This window comes from Oreochromis niloticus, linkage group LG22 (assembly GCF_001858045.2).
Source record: "Oreochromis niloticus isolate F11D_XX linkage group LG22, O_niloticus_UMD_NMBU, whole genome shotgun sequence".
In the NCBI taxonomy this organism is placed as follows: Eukaryota; Metazoa; Chordata; class Actinopteri; order Cichliformes; family Cichlidae; genus Oreochromis; species Oreochromis niloticus.
In genome coordinates this window covers 21,438,655-21,450,173 of record NC_031985.2, presented here as the reverse complement: position 1 = coordinate 21,450,173, position 11,519 = coordinate 21,438,655, and the positions used below count along the sequence as shown (strand labels likewise).

Here is an 11,519-nt window from a genome sequence, read left to right as displayed (position 1 = left end):
TGCATAATTAAACTTTTGTGGATAGAAATTAGATGATACTGATGTGAAATAAAAATTATATGACGCTTTTATAAGCTGTTAGAGATACATAACTGCTAATAATGGGTCGTTTTGGCCAGTTGCTATGTGGTTGTCAGGCAACATAATGACATCATTACACATAATTCAGCTTTTTTGGATAGAAATTAGATGTTACTGATGCGAAATAAAAATTATATGACGCTTTTATAAGGTGTTACAGGTGCATAAATGCCGGTAATGAGTCATTTTAGCCATCATGTTGCCAAGCAACCTGGCAACATGATGACATCATGATATCTGATATAAATGTGGACCTCCATGGGCCTAAAATGTACCTGTGCCCCACGTTTGGTTGCTCAACTTTTAAAGGTATGGCAAATACTTCTTGATGATTTGACACACACAGTGCAACGAGTTAACTGTCAAACAGGTGATTAATAGCAACAGTGGTCACGTCCAGTTGTGCACGTTCATGGACACAAACAGAAACACCACCACACCTATAAAACTGAGCCCAGTTCTTACAGCTGTTTCTCCTGATCAAAGTGACCCATCAGCACCTTTCTATATTTGACTACATCCTGGGTTACACACATGAGGAAGGGGGAAGAGGAGGAGGAGGGATGAACTTGGACGGCACTAGAAGATGGACAAGGTTTAGCAGCTCGGGGACACTTTGATGAAAGACCAGCCTGGGTGGGAACAATGGCTGAGTCAGGACCCTGTGATGGTTCCCCTTCCTGCGGCTATTGTAAACACTCCCTCCGCTGGACCCTGGCTGAGTTGTTAAGCTGGCAGCTGGGTACCAAACAGCGCTGTGTCACATGAGAGGCCCGGCTGGAGTCACAGTGGCCCAGGATACTATTCTTAGCTGTAGGAATGTACACAGTGGCCTCATGGCAATCTCCACAGCGCCTAACTGGAAACCCTTCCCTGAGTCACTACCCATTTTCTCTCTGGGTAATGCTTAAACTGTCTTTCATTTGGAATTAATCCTTTTTTTTTATCTCAAGACTGACAACTTTGGATAATATTGGTCCTCCGAGGACAGGAGGTAAGGGCTGAGCTAATCACAGATACTGCTGATGAACTGGAATCATCTTGTTCACACAGATGTTTGTCTCAAACTCCTCAGTTTAACTCCAGTTTTATTATTAAATCTTCAAATGTGAAATTTCTTTTGTATTAGCATAACTCTTAGTTAAGAATCTATATTTTCTGGTTAAAATGTTTCCTCTTATTTATTGGGCGTTTAAAGGAGTGAGTCATTGCATTTTATTAAATGTCTTTATTTAGACTGGAAATGTTTCTCAAAAATATAATGCCATGGTATAAACTGTCTCTCAAAAGTGTAATAATTTAAGCTGCGTACATGATTAATTCATCACCATCACCACTGTTGACGAACTGATTAAGGTGCAGATGGATTATTTTTAAATTCAGATGCAGTTTATCATGAGAGGTTCTGCAGCTCCACCAGCAGCTCTTGTTTGAAGTCTGAGTTCAAACTCCCAGTTGTGAAATGCCACTCACAGCTATTGGCATTTAATAATATACAATAATGATTAGTGGTCTAAATATATCAGACAGGCTGGGCCATGTAAGTGGGAGTAAATCGGTAGCTGGCACGGGGATGATTTGAAGACTTAATGTTGCTAATAGCCCAATGAAATTCATGCTCTTTAAACAATAGGATCATCACAAACCCTCCAGCCAGAGAGAGACGCACTGGGACTAAGACAGAAAACATGACATATAGAAAAAATAACAAGAGAGCGTGTGAGGCCAGTCCAGAGAGAGATGGGTTGCAGAGACAAACACAGATGGTCTGCTGATACAGTTCTGTTTATGTCAGTGATGATGGGCAGCTTGATTACTGAAATAAGCCCTAATGGCACACGAATCCTGTGAGATCATTTAGACGGGATTTGGAGCAGAAGTCTGTGAGTCAGTCATTCACATTAAAGAGCTGCTACGTGGGAGGTTTAAGAGTTTGAGAGGAGACGAATAAGTGAAAGGCTTTGTTATGAACCAGATCACACGGTTTTCCAAGCATGCATGATTAAGTTGTTGCAAATACAAATTTATTAAAATCACACTTGTGAATCGAATTGATGCACTTTGTGGAGCTCATGAATAAAGAAAATTAGAGAGAGGAGGATGGATGGAGAACGGTTAGTAAATCAGGAAGGACAGAGGATTAGGAAGGAGGAAACGAGGGCAGCTATCACAGTCCTGGAGAGTGAGAGGATGACTGAGCAATGGAGAAGAAGTTCACTGGTACTGATTTTCAAGAACAAGGGTTACAGAGGGATGAAGCTGATGAGCCGGGCCATGAAGATAGAGGAAAGACTTGTTGAAGCTAGGATAAGAAGAGAGGTGAGGATCAGTGAGCAGCAGTATGGCTTCATGCTGAGAAAGTGCTCTACAGATGTGAAGCAGGGTTTGAGAGTGTTGATGGAGAGGTGTATAGGAGTTGCACTGCGTCTTTGTGGATCTAGAGAAAGCATATGAAAGGAGCAGCAGAGAAGTATGTGAGGGTGGTGCAGGACATGTATGAGGTCACCGGTGACGTGTATGGTAGGAGTGAATGATGGTTTCAAGGTGGGGGTGGGATCAGGGTTTGGTTTCATGTCCCTTCTTGCTTGCAGTGTTGTTGGACAGGTTGACAGATGAGGTCAGTTCATGAGCTTTCGTGTTTCCAGATGACATTGTGGTGTGTAGTGAGACGAGGGAGCAGGTGGAAGAGAGCCTGGAGAGGTGGAGGTATGCACTGCAGAGAAGAGGAATGAAAGTCAGGAGGAGCAAAAGAGAACACATGTGTTTGAATGAGAGGGAGACGAATGTAACAGTGAAGCTGTGAAAAGGTCATGAATGTGGATGAGTTTAAAAACCGGGGTCAGCTATCCAAAGCAACAGAGAGTGCACAAGAGAGGTGAAGAAGAGAGTGAAGGCAGGGTGGAGTGGGTGGAGACGAGTGTTAGGTGTGATTTGTGACAGAAGGATAGCAGCAAGAGTGAAGTGAAGGTTTACAAGATGGTAGTGAGACCTGCTGTGATGTTTAGTGTGGAAATGGTGACACAAACAAAAAGACAGGAGGCTGGGCTGAAGGTGGCAGGGTAAAGACGTCAGTATTTTCGCTGGGACTGACCAGAAATCAGAGGGACAGCTCAGGTCGAGCAGTTTAGAGACAAAGCTAGAGGTGCAAGGCTGAGATGGTTTGGACATGTGCAGAGGATAGACACTGGATATTTTAGGAATACATGAGGAAAAGAGGAAGAACACAAAGATGATTGATGGATGTAGTGAAGGAGGACATGGTTAGTGTGACAGAGGAGGATGGTACACAGAGAGCAGATGCAAGCAAATAAAAAAAATGTGGTCATCACTAATATTTATTTAGAGTAATCACATCCTCAGCATACTCAGTCCACCTTCTCCCACTGGAAAACAAAAATACAACAGTCACAAAATGATTCCTGCTTTGTCCTCCCTTCTGCAGAATGGCCACCAGACCACAAGATGTTTTCTCTTTCAAAGACGCTGAACTTCCCTCTCACCTGCTCGCAAAGCTCAACGTCCTCCGGCAGGAGCGCATCCTGACGGACGTCCTGCTCTGCACTGAACACCAGGAGATCCCCTGCCACAGGAACGTCCTGGTGTCCAGCAGCCCGTACTTCCGTGCCATGTTCTGCAGTAACTTTCTGGAGAGCAGCCAGGCGCGCGTGAATCTGAAGGGAATCTCTTCAAATGTGCTCATTGGCATTGTGGACTATGTTTATACGGGCTGCATCACCATCACCATGGACATTGTGCTCCCACTCATGCAGGCAGCTTCCATGCTTCATTACGGAAGCCTCTTTGAAGCCTGCTCCGTGTTCCTCCAGGAGCAGCTGAGCCCGGAAAACTGCCTGAGCATGATCCGACTGTCTGAGATCCTTCACTGTGAGAGCTTGAAGGAGAGGGCTAAGGAGATGGCTGTGAGGTCCTTCTCTGACGTGGCCGCTACAGAAGATTTCTGTGAGTTGTCTCTCCCGGAGCTCATGTGTTACCTAGAAGACGACCGACTTTGTGCTGAGGAGGAACAAGTGTTTGAGACCCTGCTGGCGTGGATCCATCATGACCCGTTCTCACGACGGGGCGCAATCCACGATCTCTTCAAGAAAGTCCGTCTGCGCTACATCCACCCAACTTACCTCTTCCAGTTCATTGCCAATGATCCACTGGTGCAGAGCTCCAGCCTTTGCACTGAGATAATCGAGTCAGTCCGCCGCCTAATGCTTACAGTCAGTGCCAAGTGCAGCCGTGAGCTGAAGCCTCTGTGGACCACACCGAGACGTTATACCTGCAGAGAAACGCTGGTGGTAGTTGGAGGACGCAAAAACAACGAACAGACTTCAAGGGAAGCGTTACTCTATGACGAAAGGACTCAGCGTTGGCAGTGGTTGGCCAAGCTCCCCTTGCGCCTCTACAAAGCCGCGTATGTGTGCATTCACAGTATCCTCTACGTCCTCGGCGGGCTCAGCCTCTGCATGACGTCAGGCGACAGCTCGGTCAGCGCTACAGTTTACACACTCTCCCTCAAAACGAACCAGTGGAGAACTGCCGAGCCCATGCTGGAGCCACGATATGCCCACCAAAGCGTCTCATACCTGCACTTTATTTTTGTGTTAGGAGGCATCGGTGTAGATAAGCGCATCTCTCAATCAGTAGAGAGATATAACAGTATGTTTAACCAGTGGGAGGCCATGGCACCCATGCCCACAGCCGTGCTTCATCCAGCTGTTGCAGCCAGTGATCAGAAGATCTATGTTTTTGGAGGGGAGGACGCCATGCAGAACCCAGTCAGGCTGATTCAGGTAAGGAAGGCTTCAGTCAAAGTTAGCATTCAGTGAAGAACAGCCTGTGATGCTCAGGAAAACCAAAAAGGCTGATTGATGGTGTTTGTGCTGTGACACAGGTGTATCACATCGCTCGCAATCTGTGGTCCAAATTAGAGACAAGGACAGTGAAAAATGTCTGTGCTCCTGCCGCCGTTATAGACGACAAGATCTATATCATAGGAGGTAAGGACACATTTTTACTTTTAAAAAACTGAGGAAAACCGTTGTTCTCAGCAGCTGTTTTACGCTAAAATATGGCCTAATATAGTCTGACTCAGATTTCGACCTGATTGGTCGACTTTGGGATTTGTTGACTATATGTAATTTACAATGACTTACCAACCATCTAATCTCCAGGGTACACCACGCGAATGATAGCCTACGACACCAAAGCCAACAAATTCTTCAAGTGTGAGAACCTGAAGGAGCGACGAATGCATCACAGTGCTACAGTGATCAACGGCAAGATCTACGTCACCGGTGGACGCATCCTGAATGGCCACGACGTCATCGAGGACTCGGACTGCTTCGAGTGCTACGACCCAAAAACAGACGTTTGGACCTCTAAAGGTTCTCTGCCGTACAAGCTGTTCGACCACGGCTCTCTCCCGCTAGTCTGCGTTTCCAACAGACCCAACCCACCATGACCCACCATCTAATCACCACTTGCTCCTTTTTATTGTGATCTTCACCTGCCCTTTGCCATTATTTATTGGCTTCTAACAGAAATGGGAAACCATGTCAGAGTGACACCATTCTTCCACGCAGCTCAGTAAAGTGGCATTTAAGGCCGGGCTGACTTTCATCTGCATCAGAGAAGAAGAGCTCAGCTGGCACGCAGAGGTGTCATTTCTAAGGATCTGGGACGGAAGTGAACCGAGAACCCCAGAAATGATGAGAGGCAGCTGCTCGGACACGTATGTAATCCAAACAGCTGTTTAAAAGCTGTTTCCGCAGATGGATACACTTGTATAAAGCAAACTAAATGTGTTAATACTGTATTTTCCAAGATATTTGAACACAGCGTGTCACTCTGTATGGCAGCTGCACTTAACTCTTGACAAAACTGAAACTGGTTAATAATTTGCACTTTATAGGTAAAAAAAATAATACATTCCTTCCTGACCCAGATGTGTATCAGAGGGCACTGATTAATGAGAATAAGGGCTACTGCAAAGTTGTACTTGCTCTGATTTTTGGTGAAGTTTTGCAAAGAAGAACTTTTTTTTTCTCACCTGTAGCAACTTTATTCCAGTCTTGGGGGGTTGATTTTCAGTTAAAACCCAACAAAGCTTGTTCTGTTTTAAAGATGTCTGCTTAAAACATGGCAGAACCAGTATGCAAAGATGTGACGTTTTGGATCAGTCCAAGATCTGTGAGCAAATATTTCAATGGTGGTTTACATTCATATTTCACCGTGCACGCAAATGTCATTAGATAAAGACAGCACTGTGGCCTGCTGTGAGCGGGCATGAGTAAAAAAATGTTGTTAGAGATCCTTTTTTTGTGTTTACGGGCTACATCAGACACCAGGGGCAACCTAAAGGTGGTCTGGCATAATCATACCAACTGATCTGGAATTAATTTTTTATTCATTTGGGAAATCATAGTCATACAGAAAGAAATCCTTACCTGTCAAGACTTTGATTGCCATTACATCCCTCTGTGTCCTACAGACCTCTTGTCCCTCATGGAGCATGCATTCAGTGTTTTGCTCCAGCCCTTGGTAACTCCATTATTGGATAATTTGTGGTATGCATCTTAATGTTTGAGACTTTCTCACGAATCAACTGAACAATGCATTGCTGCTACTTGCACATTAAGAGACTTCCTCTTTATTTTTGTATGCGCTATTACTTGTACGATGTGCATAAATGTTGTGATTATGTACTAAAGAGAAAGTCAAATTTCTAATTTGTTTCAATGATTCTTTCTGCACATGAAAACAGATCAGCATCTTTGTTTAGCTTATCAGTCTTCATTTTGAGCAGGTTCGTAATTTGCCTGCAGACTAGCTGAGTCACGACCCCCTCATGCATGAGGGAACACCATTAATGCAGAAACATGTTCTGGTTGTCAGGTGACACATTTGCTCTCCGTACATCATTAAACACCAGTGCAAAACCCATTAAAATATTGGGATGTTCCTGGAATGTAGTGAATGCATTTCTTTATGTGAGTGTCAACCTCTTGACCCTTCAGGGCGCATTCTCCTCATGCAGAGCGTCTGGTATGAGAAGCTCCACGTGAAGGCTTCATATCCGGTTACCACTGTCCCCCTGAGAGGCTCACTGTTTGCAAGGTATATGGCCTACTTAAAACTAGCCCTCCAGCAAAGCTGACCTGAGGGGAAGAGATTTGGGATCAGATTTCACTCTTACGCTTTAATGCTCGTCCATTAGTGTTAGTGGAAATGCTGAAACTTGCCTACAAGCACTGACCAAATGGGAATTTCATCACTGTCTCGGAGTTAAATGGCTCCTTGTTAGCCTGGTCCCTCTAAATGCCTCTCTGTAACCCTGTGTGAATGCATTCAACAACTCCTGCTTGCAAAATGAGCTTAATGTCTAAACTCAAAATGCTGAATCCACCAACGCAGTGACTTTTCCGATTATGTCACCGGCAGTCACGTGCTCAGCTCAGTCAACCAGATGAGAATGTAAGAAAGCCCAGTGAAACCTTCCACTGAGCTGCTGCTAAATACACAGCCTTCTCAGATTGTTTACAGACTCTGTGTTTGCTCAATACCTTTCCATAGAAACCAGTGTGTGAGGGTCACCCTTAAGGGAGGCTGTGGCCTGGGCAGGTTATTTTCAGTATCTGTTACTAACCCATTAAGGGGTAGCATATCATTGCCTATTCTGTGTGTGGAGGAAGAAGAATACATGTATGTATATATATATATATATATATATATAGTAACATGCTTCATTTATTATCCATCAGTATGAGCCTTACACTAAATATTTTTTAACAAGCTACTGAAAAATGAAAGATTGTTGGGATGCAGCTTTTGTGTTTTTGCTTCTGTACATGGTGGGTTTTAAGTCAAACAAATAAAAAATATTAAAAAGTAAATTTTAAAAAAAATCTGTAAAAAATAAAACTGTCATTGAAGTGCAGACTTTCAGTTTCAGTTTAAAGGGTTTAACAAATGTATTGTGTTAATAGTTCCCCAATTTCAGAGGCTCAGAATGAATAAACTAACATAATTTTAATTATACGGATCGTTTTTAATATTTTTTACTCCCTGAAGTCTGCAGCCCATGAACTTGTGCTGCTCTTCTTGCTTTGACATCCTCTGCCTCTTTACTTTAGTCGCCATCTATCTCCATTCAGTCACCGAAAAGCTGCTTTCCTGAGATGAGCTCGGGTGGGTTGCTATCCATTTGTGAAGCTTTGTCCAGTTAGTTTTGCAGCATTTGTCTAAACCTGAGCAGAGAGTATAGCTCTGCACACTTTATAATTCATCCAGCTGCTTCGATCAGCAGTCACATTATCAATACACAGTGGCGGTCGCAGCGGTAGCCCATGCCATAAAATTACCTCCACCAGGTGTAGTTTGCATGAGCGATTTCTCTCCTTCTCCATACTTTTCTCTTCCCATTATTCAACTTCATCTCGGTTTCACTGGTCCAAAGATTTTGTTTCTAGGACTGTGCAGGATGTTTTCTAGCAAATCTGGACTTCCTGTTCTTGAGTGTAATCAGTGGGTTGCCCCTCAAGTGTTCTTGACTCGGTCAGATGTTATTTGCTTTTCTTAACCATGAAAATAATTCCGTCATCATCCACTTCAGTATTCTTACATGGTCTTTTGATATTGAATGCATTCCTTTTCCATCACTTTGATGCGTCCCAACATCTCATTGGACTTCATTTTTCAGTTAAATATATTAAAGGAGTTCAACATTTGTTATCGTTCAATTGTTCAATTAATTTTGAGCCTCTGAAAACGGATAACGATACAAATTGTATAGAAATGGTTATAATTTCTAAACCTGAAAGTCCTCTGCAGTGATGTCGACAGGCAAGAGGTAAAAGAAAAAAAACAACAACAACAACAACAAAACATAACATGTGGTCGTCCAAAAACTTATGGATCCGTCTGCAATGCAGATCCTTTACCACCTGATGTCCTCGTGCCTGCAGGCTGATGGAGAGGAAACACATTTCATGTTTATTTTGCCTCTATCGCCCTCTGCTGCCTAACACAGGTTTGCACAGTGCTCTGTAAGCCTGCAGGCATATAAGGGTGAACTCTGTAACAGGGCAACCGAGTCAGACTTAAGAATCATGATGATTTTATTAGAATTTCCTTGATAAACAAAAAAAAAAAAGAAGAAAAAAAAAAAAAAAAAAGCACAGTACAGCATGCACACATTCCTTTACAGATCTCTAAAATAAAACTTATCAGATGGACTATTTCATTGGAACATGGCATCATCGTTGAACAGGCTAGTTAGGATTTGTGTTCATTTTGTAACAACTTTTTACCCCCAAACACACACACTTTGAACACATGTGTGAGACTGTGATTTGAAAAGGCTAAAATATTGGTAAAGGATGACAGTCCTATACTTAAAGTGCCTACATTCAATTCAGTGGTGTGTTTCTAGTGGATTCAGTAATTAGTCCTTCCTGTGAAGCAGCCAGAAGTCGCTCAAACACATTTTCATTCATGAGGAACTCTGGGGGGAAAAAAAAAAAAAAAAAAAAAAAAAAAAAAAATGGCACTATGAACCCCCAAGAGGTGAAAAAAAACCAAACCAAAAAACATAAATCATAATCATTTAAGACATAAATGAACCAAAATAAACAATAAATTGATCCAGTAAAAGTGCTATTTGTGATTTAGAAGGGTATAACACTGAGAAGTTTATAAACCATACAAGAACAGAAATAAAACTTTAATATTATATTGACAGAAACATAATAACATTAATAATAATAATAATAATAGTAATAAGAATAATAATCAACAACTTTTTCCAATAAAGAAACTCTTGAGGCAGAAATCCTAAAACGTGGTAAAATTATACTTTGTTACAGATTTATATTAAATCAAATTTTGGAACAGTTAAGATATACAACATGTACACACTCACGAACCCGACACGTCTGTGCTTCTATTGCCAGCCTAGAGCGCTGAATGGTGAGAAACCAAACCTTGGATTAACCCTAAAATTTGCTCCCTCGCTTAGTTCATCACATGTATGTACAGTAGGTCCGTAACTACAAAAGGCATTCAGAGAAAGAAATTACATTTTGGCACCAGGCACAGAATTGATTATACATTTTTAATTAAATACTAAAACCCACCCAGAAAAATAACCAGGCTATTTTTAACCCCTCAACGTGCTGTAACAGCCACATGAGATCATAGCAAATATACATTTAAACTGGCTTTAAAAAAAAAAAAAAAAAAAAAAAAAAAACAGAAGAGATGTAACTTTTGGCATAAGTGTTGCTGGAAGAATCAGAGGGGCAGGGGACTGGCAGACATCTACCCCAGCAGACCTGACGGGAGGATCTACAGTGCATTTCTGTCAAAAGACAATCGTTTGTTCTTCCTGAGTGCTAGACGTAAACAGGAACTGGAAAACTTACTATGATTGGGCCTTTGAACTATTTACACGATACCACTGCATCTTTTGGCTTTCTGTGTCATTCGCTCCCACCCACCCTTACCCCGGCTCACGATGGTGACATCAGCAGCTCCATTTACCTTCGATAACGTCAGCCACATGCAGAAACTCGGCTGCCCTCTGTGACAGACTACAGGGTCCTGACCAGCTGTGACCGACAGTGCATCCCTCTTCTCAGTCAATCTGAGAGGAGGATGAAGTATCAGAAACTTTACTAGCTTTAGCTTGGAATGAACTGGCCACATGGTCACTTCTTACTTCTTTGCAAATCTCCACTTTATGTACACACATCACTGTGGGAGGGTTGGGTTTTTTTTTGTTTTGGGTTTTTTGTTGTTTTTTTTGTTTGTTTTTTAATTGAATGACAAAGCTTAACTTAAAGTGCACCAACCAGTCCGATGTTCTACATCTCATTGATGGTTCGCTCCGAAGGCCTGAAGTTGACAGAGCTGGACGACGACATGTAGAACGACTGGGTTCTGCGATTGAGGCGGGCCCGCTTGGTGGCCACGCACAGGCTGCGCCTGCTGGAGGTGATGGTCTCCGTGATGAACTTCTTGCAGTCCACACAGACCTCCATGGTGACCCAGTCCTCAGTGAGCTCCTTGGGCAGCTCTAGCTCGTCCTGCGACCGCCCGTCTTTGCTGATGCTGTGCTTGGACAACCTGAACAGAGACAACTGTGAGTGAATATCTCTGCACACACAGGAAAGCAGTCGTAGCCACATCATGATGATGCCCAATTATTAAGTCACCTTCTGCGCAGACTGTGCCGGGCGTGCGCAGACCCAAAGGGTTGCTTTTCTGGCTCAGCTGGGGCAGAAGATGTGCCTGTGTCTTCTTTAACCACAGCACTGGGACCCAGAGAGTAGATAGGCAGGGTAGAATAGGGCTTAGACGGCAGCCGCATCTGAGGCAAAGAGATAGAAAACAACTGAACTAAAAAGGCTCAGGTAGGTCTTAATGAATGA

At 43.0% G+C, this 11,519-nt stretch overlaps 2 protein-coding genes across 10 annotated transcripts in view; one reads left to right on the top strand and one right to left on the bottom strand.

Annotated features, from left to right (window-relative positions):
• klhl38a (kelch-like family member 38a) lies at positions 1-6,818 on the top strand. 2 transcript variants are annotated; one of them, XM_003444065.5, is made up of 4 exons: positions 1-1,075; positions 3,524-4,880; positions 4,982-5,087; positions 5,262-6,818. In XM_003444065.5, the coding sequence occupies exons 2-4, from the start codon at positions 3,525-3,527 to the stop codon at positions 5,549-5,551; spliced, it is 1,752 nt and encodes a 583-aa protein (XP_003444113.1). In that variant the 5' UTR covers positions 1-1,075; position 3,524; the 3' UTR covers positions 5,552-6,818. The 2 variants fall into 2 exon arrangements, with proteins under 2 accessions (XP_003444113.1, XP_013126150.1); XM_013270696.3 differs by lacking the exon at positions 1-1,075 and having other exon boundaries at positions 1,164-4,880.
• Positions 6,819-9,375: 2,557 nt separating this feature from the next.
• The window catches only part of spire1a (spire-type actin nucleation factor 1a), a 34,497-nt gene continuing 32,353 nt past the window's right edge, over positions 9,376-11,519 (bottom strand). For 7 of the 8 annotated variants that reach the window (XM_005478538.4, XM_005478541.4, XM_005478540.4 and 4 more), the window contains 2 exons: positions 11,304-11,458; positions 10,861-11,214 (listed from right to left, as the gene is read on the bottom strand). In XM_005478538.4, the coding sequence (XP_005478595.1) occupies positions 10,953-11,214; positions 11,304-11,458 (417 nt within the window). In that variant the 3' untranslated portion in view covers positions 10,861-10,952. Of the gene's footprint in view, positions 9,593-10,860; positions 11,215-11,303; positions 11,459-11,519 lie in introns of those variants that run through there. The other variant, XM_005478539.4, reaches the window with a different exon arrangement.